The 17542-nt window shown below is 38.4% G+C and overlaps 1 protein-coding gene and 1 pseudogene across 6 annotated transcripts in view; one reads left to right on the top strand and one right to left on the bottom strand.

Annotated features, from left to right (window-relative positions):
* The window catches only part of LOC134641219 (LIM and calponin homology domains-containing protein 1-like), an 82605-nt gene extending 73201 nt beyond the window's left edge, over nucleotides 1-9404 (bottom strand). For 5 of the 6 annotated variants that reach the window (XM_063493543.1, XM_063493534.1, XM_063493552.1 and 2 more), the window contains exon 1: nucleotides 9087-9403. In XM_063493543.1, coding sequence (XP_063349613.1) covers nucleotides 9087-9188 — 102 coding nt within the window. In that variant the 5' untranslated portion in view covers nucleotides 9189-9403. Of the gene's footprint in view, nucleotides 1-9086 lie in introns of all 6 variants that reach the window. The other variant, XM_063493517.1, reaches the window with a different exon arrangement.
* A 4249-nt stretch (nucleotides 9405-13653) lies between these two features.
* On the top strand, nucleotides 13654-16075 carry LOC134633633 (uncharacterized; annotated as a pseudogene).
* The last annotated feature ends 1467 nt before the right edge of the window (nucleotides 16076-17542 follow it).

The raw sequence follows: 17542 nt of genomic DNA, 5'->3' as shown, positions 1-17542 counted from the left end.
ACCTATAAAGACACTGAGTAAATATAAGTTGCTATTGGCCAAACTGGATAATGCTGCTTTCACCAAGTGCAACGACTGACATTATTTGAATATATTTGGCTGTGCAAATGAAGTACCTGCAGATTTTAATAGATAAGCTTCACATCAGCATGTTTCTTGTGTAAGTCTGCTCTGGTAGATACAGCCTTAAATATCCACTATGGAAATTTATGGAAGTCCATATGAGAATGGAAAATTATCCATAATGTTAAGATAAAAAAATAAAAGTAGTATCCACTTGTAGGGGGAAAAAAATCAAAAGAACAAAAACAGAACACACAAAATTGAATTCACAGAAATAATACATGCGAGAGAAAATGATTGTTATACCAACAAAGAAGAACAACTAGTTGAGTTGTGGCTGCAGAAGCATGTTTTTATGATGTGTCCTCCAGCTGTTATCATGACTAAGCCAAGGGGGGGTAGCATGGAGTCCAACAGCAGAGGAATAACAGTCATCTCGGCCCTGATTCAGTAGATATCAAACAGCCTACATATTCTTGATGTCCTACCCAAGTTTATTTGATTAATATGGCAGTGTCTGGCTTTCAGCTAACCTGAAACCTCAGCATGCGTAGCCACTTTTAGTAACAATATGAGCACAAATATACAGGGATTCAGACGCACTGAAGTGGAAAGGGGGTTAATCTGTCATCTAGTTGAGTAAACCATCATGTGATCACCACCCACTCTAAACGTGCATGTGTTTATAAAGACCCATCTGTACCCAGACTGACAGGCATTTGCTGAGAACATTATAATTTCATTACCATCTGGATTTTTGTTTACCAGTATACATATTTTTGCTAACAGTCCATACTTATGGATATACACTGCACAAATCCACATGAAAGCTAGTGATTATATCTAAAAACACTATAGTCAATAGATACACCTTTCCATTCATAAGTGTGAATGGAAAAGCCATCAGTCAACCGCTTTCAAATGTGTAATTCCTGCTACTTCCTCTTTCACTAATGTCACCATGTCAACACACGAGTTCTCAGAAGGCTTTGGCTGTGGTTAAGAAGATCATAACCACAGGATTAGAGATCGATTAGCATCTTACCGTCAGGGATTTCTCATTTGTGTCAGTGACTGAAGCGACTGCATTAAACTGTCAACACTACAGAATCCAATCTTGTATGGGAGTAGTAACAGCCATAGCTCAGTGCTGCATGTTAATTATGTTGTGACTAGCTCAATCAGTGGCATTTCTAATGCTTCTCTGTAAGCAGTGTAGGCAGTGTCTTTTTGACAGTTTAAAGCACTTTATGCTACAAGCAGTATTCACCCATTTGTACAGCATTTTTTTCTGCCCAACAACACTTCAACAAATGCACTGGACTTGGTTGAGTTTTCTTCTATATCTTGATTTACTCTGCCCTGATAGTTTCACGAAAATTGTTCAAAACAGCAGATTTTTTTTTTAAGTAAAAACTTCTGTGTGATGACAGTGACTAGCATCTTGAAAAGGCTGCATGTATGCATGCTTCACTTAGACCTTTTACTCCATGTCAAAAGGATATAAGCTTTGACTCTTTCTACTTGGGAATCTGTCTGTAATATTACTTGCACTTGAAAACAGCTGGCCTATAATAGAATTATCTTTAATTTCCTTACGTTTAATTGAAAGGCCATAACTCAAAGTTTGTTTTTTCCAATTTGATAAAATGTACTAAGAAAATCATAATCAGTAATCATAGACAAGACAGAAGTTAAAGCGTTGCTTTAATTTTATTCTCCTCCTGAAATAACACCTCATCATTCAAGCTTTACAGTTAGCATAGAGGTCATGTGGTAGACTGTCATATCCTTAAGGTAAGTGATGAAAGGTACTTCCTCAATAGAGCCTAAATCCTTCTCTAACAGAATACTTCCTTCCAAAATTACATTCCTGCATAGCTTGTAGTCATAGTAATGCATGGCAGGTACTGCAAAAAAAGTGACAAGAAAACTAAACACATCTCAGTCTGTTTTGCAGGAAAGAATGACAATGACCACAAACTGGGAATGACATCATGGAATGATACAGGAGAGTACAGACCTTTGTCAGGCAGCTTTTCAAAACAGCCTGGGGCCACAGAAAGAAGATACTTGGATCAAAATGCCTAAAAATGCCAACAGCCTCTGGGAGGCTAGATTCAAAGGATTTCCATCTTATAGTTCAGACAGAAGAAGAGAGAGCGGGACTTAATAAGAGCTTTTTGTCACTATGAAAGACAATGATGGCTTCTCCATGTGTACCTATCAACAGTTTTGTGTAGCAAAAAACAAAACACTCTGAAGTGGCTAATCCAGACTGCAAAGACAACTACAAAGAAATCCAAATAATGATGAATAACAACTGGAACTTCAATATGCATCAGTCTTAAATAGCTCTCAACTGCCTCTCTTCTATCAGCCTGTGCTGGCACTGCAACTAAGCTTCTGCCTTGGTTCCTTTTGAGATCAGGCCCACATTTAATAATCAGTCCTAAAACCTGTTGATTATGTAGTGTTACAAGCAGATGTTGATGTTCAGTGGCAAAATAATCATGGCCGGCTGTATCTGCAAATAAGGGGTTAAATTCCAACTTCGGGCTGAGCAATTTTCTGGTGCCACCTTTGGCACCAGTACCAGATTTCTTTGGTGGCAATATATTGAACTACTTCCAGACAGGACACTTGCAGCAGCACTGCATCAATGGAAAAGGTGTAAGAGATGCAGCAACACTGTTCCCAAATTTAAGATGTTCCATTGATTACTTTATCAACATATTGTATAACTCAACAGGAGCCATGTCTTTGGGTCTACAAAAAAAGTCATGCTGCTCTGGTAAACATTCTTATATCATTCTGTCCATCTCTGACATCTATCAACATAGGCTCTTTCATTTTATTGGATGGGATAAACATTAATTTGGTTCACTTTAAAAACACCTTTTGGCTGTTTTGTTCCACAGAGTACTCAGAATTTCATTCAAATCTTTTACAGTCTTACAAGCTAAATGTTTTTTTATTCAACACTACCATCATAGTCTAAAAATAACGTTCTGCAAATTTTAATGATCCTCATAGCAAATTAGGCATCTTAAGAAGTGTGTAGAGACTGTTCTCAGAGGGCATGATCATCAGTATTTAAAACTCTTTAACAATTATTACGTTCTTTTTCCCCCTCCACTGTCTTGTTTCATGTTTTCCTTGCTGTTTAACTCAAGTTTTCCATAGCAAACACCAAGAGCTGTCATCAAGTCTGGTCCCGTTTGGCATTTTAACTTGATATACGGCATCCCATTCCAGTAGGATTAGTTTGGCTCTCGTTGTCAATCAGTCACCATGTAAACATGTTTGCAGTCTAGTCTGTATTGGATGTCTTCCACTGAACCTTTGCACAGGACTTATCATGCCTTTGCAAAATCTTTTGTTATCATTTCAAAGAACACCACCATAGATGCTTGTTCTAGCTGAATGATATTTTGCAATTTTGTGCAGGTTTGTTGAATACAGATATATGTTTTAACAATGAATGCATTAAAAAAACAAAAACAAAAAAAAACACTTTTATCCAAGTTCTGAGGTAAAATACCACTGCAGATACATACTGCAGCTAGTTAGTTAGGATTAAATCTCCACTGATGTAATATCTATACTGTAAAGATGTTCTGAGTACATTGCTTAGACTGCTGATTTGTCTGACCCAGTAGTATCACTGGCATGGTATCAACCCTTGACATATAGATGATATCATTTTCCCAATTCCATTTCACAATGGAATTTTATTATTCTCAACTGCTTAAACATGTTATGACTTAGGCAGTAGACGAGAGAAGAGACTCTAAACAAGTTGAGACAAGTGCTTGGAAAAATACCCAACAAGCACTTCATTAGTAACACCACATGCATATATCTAATCAGCCAATGACATGGCAGTTACTTAGTGAATTTAGGCAAGTAGACATGGTCAAGACAACTTGCTGAAAAATATCCAGTGAGTAGCAGTTCTCTGGGTGAAAAATCCTAGTTGTTTGAGCTAATAGGAAGGCAACATTAATCAAATAACCACTTGTTACAACCAAGGTATGCAGAAGATCATCTGTGAAGCAACAACATGTCAAATCTACTGCTGTAGCAGATGGGCGAAAGCACCAGGGGCCATTCCTGTCAACTGTGGATACAAAACTGAGGCCACAATTCATAAGGACTCATGAAAATGGGATAATAAATGATTGGAAAAATGTTACCCGTCTGTTGAATCTCAATTTCTGCTGTGACATTTGGATGGCAGATTCAGAATTTGGTGTAAACAATATGAAACCATAGAACCATCCAGCCTTGAATCAATATATGGGAGATATTTTCTTGGCAGACTTTGCGCCCACTGTTATCCAATGAGCACTTATTAAAAACTACAGCCTACCTGAGAATCTACATATGTTCTGATGGCTGTATCCAGAGTCCAGGATTATGTGGTGTGATGATTGGAAACCAGTTTTAAATCATCCAAAATGCATGATCTTACCATGTCAATATGATCACAAACTCTCAGGAATGTTTCCAGCACTGTGTTGAATCTATGCCATGAAGAATTAAAGCAGTTCTGTAGGCAAATGACATTCCAACCCAGTACTGACAAGGTGTACCCAACTAAAGTGTCTGGTGAGTGTAAATGTCAATGTAAAGTCCACGTTGACCTTCCAGACAGCTGGGTCCTTCCAAGGACCCAGCTGTCTTTCCAGTTTATGCAGGTTTTAAATCATATAGTTTGTGCTAAACAGTACAAGACAAGCTCTCAGGTGATGAGGGGTAATTGCCAGTTTACATAGATTACTATGAATTTTTTACTGTGTCTAACACCTCAAGAAAAACCATCCACCACCACAAAAAAGCATCAGTGAGATAATCTAAAGCACTTGGATTGGTTTTAAACTGACAGGATATCTTATTACACTCCATCTGCCAAAGTAAGCTTACTTTTTTTTGGCAACTTTTTGGCTGTATAATTTAAACTTTTTTTTTCTCAAATTGTTCCAGTGGACACTCTTCATGTTCATTTATCAGCTGAATGTTTGTCTTCAAACATAAGGAAAGTGATGGAATTACGCAACTCTGGTATTCACTCATAGTTACACTTTGTTTTGAATTTGCCAGCAGCAAAGTACTCCTCAAACACTGTTAACAAGGAAGCAAATTAATCAAACCAAAAAGAGGCCTCTGAGAAAAAGACCCAGTCAGATAATATCATCGGGGCTCCATTCACACAAACAGCCTGTGGCTACATGACAGAAATCAATCAACTTAACCAACTGAAAGCTTTCGCCCTCATCAAAGGGCTCGTCAGTCTTCTGAAGTTCAGAGAAGCCTAAACACCATTACTGGCAACAGTGTTACTGACAGATGGTGAGAGGCTGCCACTTTCAAGGAAACAATAAGTGCAGGTGTGAATGCTTCTTTAAGATGTTGGATTTTTACTCTTGGATGCCATCTGATAGGACCTTTGTTGAAGATGCATTAAAATTGAACAATATAGATTTGCTGCTTTGAAAAAAAAAAATCTAAATTATGCCTCCCTCCCAGTTAAACATTGCCTTTGAGCATAACTGTGATTGAAAAATATACTTAAGTACATTGAATTTTGAAATTCACGTCCTCAAAAGTGTGTTAACACTATATATATAAACTATGTGGAAAACACTTCAAATATGATTGTTCAGCTGAGTCTGCTCGTTTTTTCAGGCATGTCGCCACTGCTGTTGGAGATTGTTGAGCGTGAACTCAAGAAAACATGTGACAACATGAGGATTCATTAATCTTCCCTTAAAACATTTTCTAACACTAATGTGTTCATTAAATATTTACATGTATCACAATTGATTCATTTTCTTTTGCTACAAAAGACTGTTTTGTTTTCTATCTAGCAAAGTAATTGTCAGTGCAAGCCCTCCCATGTCACAACATGCACGAAGAATTAATTTAAGTGTACAATAAATGCACGACATGGTTATGGTGCTTGCATCAGCAATCAACAGAGTAAAACCCAACATTGAACTATAAATCAGTTTACTGTTAATGCATTTTTGGTGGGACCAGCAGAACAGGCTGACACAGAGGCATAAATCTGGAATTCAACAGCAGTTTCAAGGACCTCTGTATGCTTATCTTGTGCAAAGACTTTAAACTAATCTCACTGGCTAAAACAAACCACACTTGAATATCAGCTGCTCTACAACATAAGAAAATAATATATAATATATATAATATATATATAATATATATTACTCTCTATATATTTGGACCTAAAATAGTACAAGGAGGATATTAAGAGCTCTGCAAGACAAGTCTCTATCATCTGGTCTAACAATGAATGGCATTGTTAAACAGGGTTTACTGGTGGAATTTCATGCCTTCTTAATGGGACTATCGGTTGTGTTGTGCAGAAGTCAGGTTGGGACACAGCTGACGTCCCTATTTGACACCTGTTAGAATTCATATTATTGCAAGAACCAATCAGCTAAGTAAAGAGAAATGACAGTCCATCATTACTTTAAGAACTGAAGGTCAGTCAGTCTGGAAAACTCAAAAACTTTGAATGTGTCTCCAAGTGCAGTCGTAAAAACCATCAAGCGCTATGACGAAACTGGCTAACATGAGGACAGCCCCAGAAAAGGAAGACCAAGACAAATTCATCCGAGTCACCAGCCTCAGAAACCGCAAGTTAACCTCAGATCAGAGCCCAGATAAATGCCACACAGAGTTCCAGTAGCAGACACATGTCTACATCAACTGTTCAGAGGAGACTGTGGGAATCGGGCCTTTATGGTTGGTCCCAACATTTATTTTTTAAACAGGACAATGACCCCAAAACACCTCCAGGCTGTGTAAGGGCTATTTGACCAACTAGGAAAGTGATGGAGTACTGCACCAGATGGCCTAGCCTCTACAGTCACCTGACTTAAACCTAAGCGAGATGGTTTGGGATGAGATGGAATCGCAGAACAAGTACTTGTGATCTCTGGTAACTCCTTCAAGACTGTTAGAAAACCATTTCAGATGACTACCTCTTGAAGCTCATCGAGAGGATGCTAAGAGTGTACAAAGCAGTAATCAAAGCAAATGGTGGCTATTTTGAAGAATCTAAAATATAAAACATGTTTTGAGTTATTTCACACTTTTTGTTTACTACATAATTCCATATGTGTTCATTCATAGTTTCGATGCCTTCAGTGAGAATCTACAATGTAAATAGTCATGAAAATAAAGAAAACCATTAAATGAAAAGATGTGTCCAACCTTTTGACTGGTAGTGTATATATACAAAAATAAGTATAAAAAAAGCAAAGGCTTAGTTTCCAAACAGAGGTGAGTGGTTGCAAAGGTGCACAAAACAAAAACCACAGGTCTTAACAGTCCCTTTGCTTTTTTGTAAATTTCTATCTGACAATTCATGTCAAACAGAGAACCTTTTTTACAACCTCTAGCCTCAAGCCCGGACATTATATAGGGCACAGCAGTTGAATATGAGCAGTAATTAGGATCTGGACTGAGGTTTTGTGTTGCTGTTTTCACTCTGGATCTAGTGAGTGGTCTCTTGTTCCTTGAGGTTACTTAAGGACTGTCACAGGTGTATGTGGATAATCAGTCCCCATGAGGAAAGGTTGAAAGAGGAAAAATGCAGGAGTGGTGTCACTTCACTCTCACCTTTTCAGCTTTTGCCCCTGATCCACCTTGGAAATTCTAGGTCAGTAGTGGCTTTTTAAAGATGTGATATGAGCCTCTGAGGACTCTGGAACTACTAAATAGGCCTGTAATGGCGCCCGCTTAAAGAGGATCTGTCACTTTTAATGAAGTCAATGACATACGCAGGTTAGTCAGTGTATTAAAATACCAACGGGCACAGAAGTATTAAAAAAGGAAGTTTCACTTCATACTGCTTCCCATTTACTATGAAAAACATTACCACTAACTTTTATGCTGTTTTGTGTGTTTCAGGTAGTTTTTCATTGTTTAATTCAAATGTTAATCTGACATTTAAATCTAGTATTATTGACCTTAAGGACAATGATGGACCAACATGAAGGTGCTTTAAGAAACTGATGTGATCATTCCAAAAAACAAACAACAAAAACATTGATACCCTTCAGAAAAAATGTTTAAAAAAAGAAAAAAAAATTATAAATCATATCATCAAAACTGACAAAAATGTTATATAGAGGCCCCATAATCCCAGTCTACACACCTGCTACCCTGAATCACAAACTTTAGAAAAAGCGCTGTGCCACTCCGAACTGTTATCCCTTTATGGAAACACACAAAGTCACGCCTGCACTCCACCAACATGCAAATTATAACCACCCAGTCATCAGTGTTTTGAAGCCTGACAGGAGGACAGCTCATGATGACAAAGTCAAATGCAATGGGGGTAGGCAAGTGTCGTGATTGAAATTCTCCCAGAACAAAACCTCGTTTGTGTGATTATTGTTCACCGGGCTCGCAATGAGGCAAAAATCCATTCCACATGATGCATTCATTGTTTGCAGCCAAACACGCACCAGGCCTCATAGCGACCAAAGCTACTGTACACAGGCCCTCACCAAAAAACAACTGAAAGCCTTCTTCAACATTTAGGAAGGTCTGGTGAAAATGCGCACAAAAAATAGCCTGTGTCACTTGGAAAAATTCTGTATTATTGCAGATAGGAAAGAATTATCTTTTTCATTTTATTTTGAGGACAGTTATCTTAACTCATATGTACTGATAATTGTTAAAATAATAATAATTTAAACAGCTGATACTGACATAATATGCACAACTGCAAGGGAACTCTAACCCATGCCGGGGACTTCACAGGAACACAGTGACGATGTGTTTTTAGGATCTGAGTCAAATTACTGTCACCTTTCAACAGGTGACGAAGCAATAAAATAAACTGTCTTTTAAAGGGGCAGACGCTGCAGGTAAAAAACAGTAACTAGGGCCATGCGATTAACGAAACACCTGCGCGAAAGGGAAGGAAAGTGGTGGGGAGGTGACACAACGTTTGGGCTCGCTGCTGGCACTCCGTGACTCACCTCTATCCATTTCTGCGCCTCCAGAAACGCGGACTGTGCGGCCGACTCGTTCACGGGGTGATGCTGATGAGACTGTCCTATGTCTGCAACCGGACTTGCCATTGGCGAAGAAGCTGTGTCCTCCAAGTATCAAAGCCTGCAGATATGTGTGAAAGCAGCTTGGTGCAGCGTTATTCCACCGAAATTGGTCGTCAAATGCGTCGGCCAGTCTGTTTTCCCCCGACTGTAGAAGGTGCTGTAGCAGCAGAAGCAGCACCGGTAAGACGGACGAACCAGTTGCTGCTCCCGTATCGCTCCTGTTGAGAGTCTGTGGGCAAACAACCAGCTTCCAAGCCAGAGAGAGTCGTCCAACACAGCACTTCCGGTGGGAGATCTCAGAATAAAAGCTTTAGTGGAGGACCAGGAAATTCAAATTTATCAAAAAATAATAATACAGTCCAGTAAACTGAGTATAAACCCACCATAAAATTGCATTATTTATCGCTATTAGAATTATTTATTTATACTCCAGCCTACTTATTTTCAAAATTAACATTGTTTCTGAGAGTTATGACAAACTGATATGATTGAAAAATATCTCACTTTTAACCAGGCTTAAAGGGAAAACGTTGTCCGTGCCTGTCCTGTAACTGTTCAGTCATAATTTCTACATCCCACCTTTGGCTGACAGAGTTCAGTGCTACACTACAGTCATACAGAGTAAGGTAGCATGTGTTTCTCAAAGATAAATATCCGGTTACATAGATTGATTCATCATACACTAACCCAGCTTTTGAAATTAAATGAAGTTTAAAAAAGTCGCAGTCCTCTTTCTTAAGTTAAACATAATGGCAATCAGAAGTAAACATTAATCATTATTTTGGCAATGCAAACACAAAAAGTGCATATTTATTCACTTATGTATGATTTACACATCAAATAAACATGATGATACAATGTTTCATTTTGATAGCATTAATGGTTCAACAATATGTTGCCAAGTATGTTTCATTTCTTTCATTTCTTTCTAGAGCTGGTCATCTCCATGGTTACAGGCTTCCATCCACTCTGGTATGTTGTGTTTGCTCTTATTTTGATGGCACCGTGCTTTGCTTCCGGTTATAATCCAGCAGCTTGATTCCGCTGGACTGATGGACTTGCACACTGCAGTATGATTAGCTCCAACGGCCAAAAATACACAGAGCAGCGCCGCTTCACCGGCAGCCAACGAGGGCAGCAGCACGCTGGGGATCTCACACCCACTTTCATTATATGGGGCAACTTAGAAAAGAGGAAGTGCACAGATTTCGAGCAAAGGCGCCTGAAACTGAGGGCCAACATTAATGCTCATCCATTAACTTAATTTTCCATTAACAAAACTCTACAGGCTCTATGATATAATGTCTTTATATTTATCAGTTTAATTCTGTTACAGACTTCTGAGACTTGTGTTAGTCTTTAAAAAAAGAACACGTTTGTAAATATAAGTAAACGAAAGTTCAGCAATGTTTCCATGCTTTTGCAACTGCTGGGTTATTCTCTTTTCACCTATTTTATCCATTTGTCAGAGTTTTCCTTAAGGCAGTTCTACTTCTGCCACATCAGTGTTTGTAATGGAAGTTGTAACTGCTCAGTACTACCAAATATTCACTGGCTGACACTAAAACATAAGCAGGATCGTCCTTGACCCTTAGGAAAATATTTTGCAATCTGGTGAGTGTCCAGCTTGAATTTGGCATCTCACCAGCTGTCCACCTGGAGCCAAAACAACCAGCAATGAGTGAAATTATTTATTCATCAAATGGCAGATCCCACACAAAAACATTTGGAGTCGCATCCCATGCCTTGTATACTTTGAGACATGTCAGTTCGATGACGCCCCTTGAAACTTTTCAAAGCCCCACAGACTCTTTTTCCAAATGATTGCTGGCATTCTTAACCTTCATCTCTGCTGACCTCTTGTGGAAAAAAGCAGTGGTGCAGACAGGGAGGAGGAGGAGTTTCCAGACAGCACCATTGACTGTATGTTCTTTTTGTAGTTTAGGTGCACTCACCACCAGTGTTGGGCAAGTTACTTTGAAAAAGGAATTAATTATAGTTACTAGTTACTTCTTCAAAAAAGTAACTGAGTTAGTAACTGAGTTACAAGATTCTAAAAGTAATTAATTACTTGAAAAGTAACTACTTTTAAAAAAATTGTAACCCTCTGGGGTCCAGGGTATAATTGGCCATTTTTCACTACTTTTGATTTTACCTCTACATTTCGCCGTTAAAAACTATTTACTTTGCCTTGTTTGGTATCATTCTTTTCAGCACAACCTCACGTGTCTAAATTTACAGTTATGTTTTCATTTTGACATATTGTATTAACAAAATTGATCTAAAATCAGACAAAAAACATAAATTCCAAGTAGAAAAGGTTTTTTACTGTAACAACCACAAACATGTTTATTTAATCATATTTCATAACTTTAAATGCAAATATAAATTGCCAATTTTAAAATCATATGCACAAGTTTTTCAAACAAAGTTATTTGCAGCCATTTACCTTTTACCCTTTTTTAAATAACCATTTCAAACTATTTACAGAACAATCAGGTCTTTTGCATTCAATAACGTGCCACACAAATTATTTGTGCCACTCCAAAAAAATAATTTCTGTCCACTATGAAAGAGAACATCACAGCCTGATACCTGGAGACAGCAGTCACCTCATTGTTCTGACACACGACACAAAACTATCCACAACACTACACACTAACTACACAAGACAACACATTAACTACACACTCCAAACACGCTAAACGTCACAAATCTCTCACATCTCAAAACTCGCTCTCTCTCTTTTTCTGCTCTCTCTCTCTCTCGCAGTCACTCCTAAAACTTCCCCCTCTTTCTAAACATCTAAATGTCATGTTGCCATATCATTTTTTGATTGGTCAACATGGTGCATTTTTCCACCAACACGAAAGGGCTGTTTTTTTTTTTTGCTTGTTTGGGGTTTTTTTCTGTCATAAGCAGAGAATGCTTGCTAGCGCTGTCCTTAGACTGTAAACGTGACAAAACTATTCAGGAACAAACACCAGGTATATATTGTTTATCATGACTCTGGTTTTACGTGGCCTATCAACACAATTTAAAAACTGGTATATATCACCTTGTTGCTTTGTCATCGTAAAGCGGTCATGTGATTGGCTTACCACGACTACTTTATTGTTCCTCAGTCAAACAGCAGCACTCATGCTATTGTTTTGCCCCCTTAGCTCCAGGTGTTGTCCTACAAAGTGATCCTCTGGCAGAAAGTTATTGCCGCCTGCGGGAGCGCGCGCAGCTGCTTAAAGCTGTAGCGCCCAGATTACTTACAGCTACTTCCATGCAACTGATATAAGATGCGGTAAGCTTCAACCGTCTGTTTTCTTGTTAGTAACGGTAACGGCGTTGTAACGATAGGAATAGTAATTAGTTAGATTACTCGTTACTGAAAAAAGTAACGCCGTTACTTGTAACGCCGTTATTCCCATTACTGCTCACCACACCTGCTTCCTGGATGCCACCATACAGTGTTGTTGTCTTTCAGACTTTAATCATACAGAGAATCTGTAAGAGAGAAAAAAAAGTGATCCGTTTATGCTGACCACCTGCTTGACTTCCACAAGAGGCAAGAGCACCTGTGTTTGACAGGAGGGACTCTGCTCCTGGACGAGCAATATTGAAATTTGGCGAGTACTGCTTTAATCATTCATTCATCAGTTTTCTATCCGTTATCCAGGAGGGTAAGCAGGGGTGCCAAGACCTGTCCTGTCTTCGGCTTTCCCTGGGGGTATTATCCCCGAATGGTTTTACAAACCAGGGAGCGTGTATAATACATACATATAAATACAAACGTACATACTCTATCCAGCAGCGTGTCTCTGTGTGTGTCTCAAGCCTAAAAAACTTGACCAGGGACTGGGAGGCGTCCACAAGGTATCCTATACAGGTAGCCGAAGCACCTCAGCTGACTTATTTACTCCGAGTTGAATGAGCTCCTTACCTAAGACCATACAACCAGACACCCAGCAGCAGAAGAACCTCATTTCTGCCGCTTATCCTCACGGCCTGCTTCAATGCAAGCAACCTGTGGGCAGGTTTGAAGTGGAACGGTCAAGGTGATGGTACGGACATAGGTCTACCATTTAATACTATTTTTTTCTCATTTTAATGAAGAAATGGGTTTTATTTCATTGCTTAAAATGCTATTTCACCAATTTTAATTAGCTGCGTTAATAGTTTCAAGGACTTTGAAAACTGAACTAAAAAACAGAACATCACATGTTTATGGATGTGATAATGGTTATAATTAAATATAATGGATAAAGAATGTAGGCTGTACTCATTTATTTGTTTATTTTTATGCAATGATGCAGTAGGCTACATTTATAGAATAAGGCCTCTAATAAAGATGATATTGTTGCAAAAAAGTTTGTGAATGCTCACATTAATAAATAAGATGCAGTCTCTTTTATTTAGATATAAAATTACATTTGCGACTTGATGGTAAAATAGTAAAGGTTGTGTAATTTATTTACAAGAAGTCTGTGCCGAAAGAATGGAAAAGTATATGATTGCTTTCTACATCACTAGCCAGGAGCAATGCAAGACAAAAGTTGTTGTTTTTTTTCCCATAAAGTAATATGGCAGGAGTAAGAGCTGTGATTTAATAAGGACCATAATAAAAAAAAAACAAATTTGTTATCAAAACTACACTCAATGAAACTGAAAGCGAAGGTCATTTTGAAAAAAAAAAAAAATATAGAATAACAGCTTTTTGACCCACAGATTTGAAGACTTTTTACAGCAGCTGACCACATGTGGTTGATTGCTCTTTTGGTGCCACTGCTTCCCACCATCTTCATAGTGTCCAGCCATTATCGTGGTAAAGTTTCTATCCTGTGCCATTGAGCATTGGCCTGGGCACTGAGGTTGGTGGAAGGGGGAGCGTGTGTCAAGAGCACACACGCCTTTGTGTTCTCTAATTGCACCCACGGCAAAGGTGACAGCATCCTGGAGTCCTTTGACCTTTATGCTGAGACACATCAGTCACATTGTTCCACAGATTGGTATGTAAGCATTAGAAACAGTTACCTTGATAGTGCATTAAATTAGAAGGTGTCTCACTTGTAGGGTGAGTGCACATGGGATATATAATGCATGACATACCTGTTGTGGGCATGGTGCTGTAATAGAAATGGGAGTTTAAGAAGTGGTAAAGCTCAAACACAATTTTAAAACAACCTTTATTAATTAATTATGAAGAGACATAATCAAGTGTGGATTGTACAAAATTCTGAATAATTACATATATTCTACAGAAAAGAACTAAATCAAGATTTAGTGTGGCCACTATTTCCTTTTAAAGCAGCAACTTTTCTCTTTGCTACAGTTCCCCCTTTTTCTGGAAGTTTCTGGTGGGTAGGATTTCCAAGACTCTTATAAAACTTGCTACAGGCCTTTTGTGGATTTAGGCTATTTGTGTTTTCAGTCTCATTGTGTAATGCTCAGGATTTTCCATGAATCTGTTGTGGCCAGTGCTATTCTCTATGCTGTTGCATGCTGGGGGAGCAGGTTGAGGGTTGCAGACGCCAACAGACTCAATAAACTGATCCATAAAGCCAGTAGTGTTGTGGGGATGGAGCTGGACTCCCTTAAGGTGGTGTGGTGGAGGATGTTGTTCAAGATTAAGACAATGTTGGACAATACCTCCCACCCACTCCGTGGCATGCTTGTTAGCCACAGGAGCACGTTTAGTGAGAGACTGAGATTACCAAAAAGCACCACTGAACGACACAGGAAATCATTCCTGCCTGTGGCCATCTCCCTGGAGATGCCTCCCATTGCCTTTCTTTTAAGACTTCTGGAAAATATTTTTTTTTCATGCTTTTGGATATTTTCCACTTTTGTCAGAGGAAAACAATCAAAGTAGCAGTCATTAGGTCAGTTTCTACAAACTATGTTGCTTTTGCAGAGCATTTCATACCACAACATCTTGCAATTTTAACCAACTTGCTTGTGCTTTTTCCACAAAAATCAGAAATATAACACCTTTCTTTGAACACTGAGCATTTAGCAATGCAATGGTAAATCGTGAACTTGCTTTAAATCATTTCATTTATTTAATTTTCTTTCATTTACTAAATGTTATTAGTCTGCAATTACTATATTTTGCTAAAAAGCAAGTTTGGCTGAAATGGCAGCAGGTACCTACCTTTGGTTTAGTAACCATTCCTTTAATTTATTATTTAATACATTTTTGTATTTTATATTCATTAATATAAGTTATTGTAATGTAATCTAACTTATTTATTGGGTGCATACTGTTCTACATTCCACAATGTCAAAATGTTCCAAATGTCAACTATGCTCCCAGGCGTGTGCAAAGAAAGTAAAGTTTGTTGTTCCTGTGGATTCAGGTGAGATACTGGATGAGGTAGTGAAAAGTGTCCGCCCTTTGTGGGTGCTGGAACTGGGAATGCACTGTGGCTACAGCTCTGTCCGTCTGCTGCCCCATGGAGGCAGACTGATCACAGTGGTGCTGGACCCAGTCACAGCAGATCTTGGAGAGGAAATCATCCTGGTCGCTGGCTTCAAGCAATCCCAGGTACAGTGAGGACTCTAAACCAGAATATGATTAAAATATCTCTAAAAAATAACTCTCTATTACTCACTTTTCCAAACGTCCTCAGTTCTAGGTTTTTACACGCAGCTCAGCTGAGGCCATCCCAACATTAAATTCTTTCCTTGAGTCTGATCAGGGTACCAGTGATGGCATCAATCTGGTGCTAATGGACCACGATCCCCAGCAGTACCTTTTAGATCTGCTGGCCTTGGAGAGAGAGGAGCTCCTCTGCCCATCTGGCTGCACTGTGCTGTTGAATAGAGGAATCAAAGAGCTGATGATCTCAGAGGAGTCCTGGATCACACCAGAGGAAGAGTCGATTCCTACTGCATCAAAACAGAGCATCTATTTATGATGGAGATTTTTTACTGGAAGGGAAGTACAAAGGAAGACTGCAATGGCAAAGTTTAGCTAAGATGTGGGTGTATTTTGGGGGTGTTAAATATTTCATAATCTCTAGTATGACTCATAAGGCAAAGAACTGCAATTTTGAGAAAATTTTATTATAAATAAAAAAGTGATATTAATCATCCTATAAGTCTGTCCTAGAGTTCTCAGTATTTCAAAGTCTCCAAAGATATTACAGAGTTTTCTTTGTGTCAGAAATAGGAAGCATTTATTATATACTTTAAATATGATCTGCTTTACTTAAGCTTATTACTTCTCTACATTTATTTCTTTTCCACATCATAGCCCCCAAAAGACAAATGACTACCTCCTATTGTTTAGCACATCCCTAAAAAAATTCTTAAGGTGCTTACACAATCGCCTCGTCTCAACAAAAAAAACAAAGAAAAGACATTACCTGATGCACAGACATACCACTTGGTGGCACTCCTGCCTTAAAAAGATAACAACCGAGACCCTGAACTGTGTTTGTTATGGAAAGCGTTTAAAGGTGAATGCCACCCATTTTGTTATAAACATATGGATATTTATTTTGCTTTAAATTGGAAATTTAAGCCTGGCATTAATACATCCACTTTATCTTTAGTGGGGTTTTTTGTTTCATGCGTTTGGACACATATTTCCTCCGTTGATAAGCTGAATTTCTGTGAAAATTTAAGCAAAAACAAACAAGAAAATGGACTCAGTTGTTCTTTTCCTCCCTTTTCTGCTAAGTGACTCTAACGTCTATCAAGATTAACTGTTCCACCAAACATCTTAGATGAGGGGATTCAGTGTTTTGTCTTCTGTGCAGAACTCAGGTGGACTTTAATGAATTTGTCTGTAATGGTGTTACTGAGGCTTTCAACGCAGCTGGAAAGCCATTACATGGTTTAGAGACAATTTAGTGCCTGATATAAATAAATAATATTTGTGCAATAACGATTTAATTAAATGCAATATTTCCCACAGCCTCAGGGAGGGTCTAGAGTCTAGGTCGCAACTGTTGCACAAGAGAATAATGAATGTCGCAATATGTAAAATTATAAGAAGAGAGCTTACTGCAGTTAAAGAGAGACAGAAAATGAGAGTCTGGGGAAGAGCAGTGAATGAAACTACTATTATGCTATCCGTGTTCCTCTCACCCCAACTGGTTGAAACCAAAGCCCTAAGCTCCATCCAGTTTAACTGTTTACTCTTAATACCTAGAAAGAGAAAAACAGGTAATGGGGCAAGCCTCATTAATACTTAATAACCTCATACATAGATGATACTTTTCTTTATACCACAGGAAACGTCATGATTCCGTTTGCTGATTTAGACTTTAAGGAAAAACACAGATTTTCAGGAAACTCTGACAGCCTGCAGATTAATAAATGTTTCTTTATCTTTACTATTGTGCATTATTTATCAGTTTAATGTTGTCTGGCCAACA

Source organism: Pelmatolapia mariae, linkage group LG2 (genome assembly GCF_036321145.2).
Source record: "Pelmatolapia mariae isolate MD_Pm_ZW linkage group LG2, Pm_UMD_F_2, whole genome shotgun sequence".
NCBI lineage: Eukaryota > Metazoa > Chordata > Actinopteri > Cichliformes > Cichlidae > Pelmatolapia > Pelmatolapia mariae.
The sequence above is the reverse complement of the archived record's forward strand: the minus strand, read 5'-3'. Positions and strand labels throughout refer to the sequence as shown.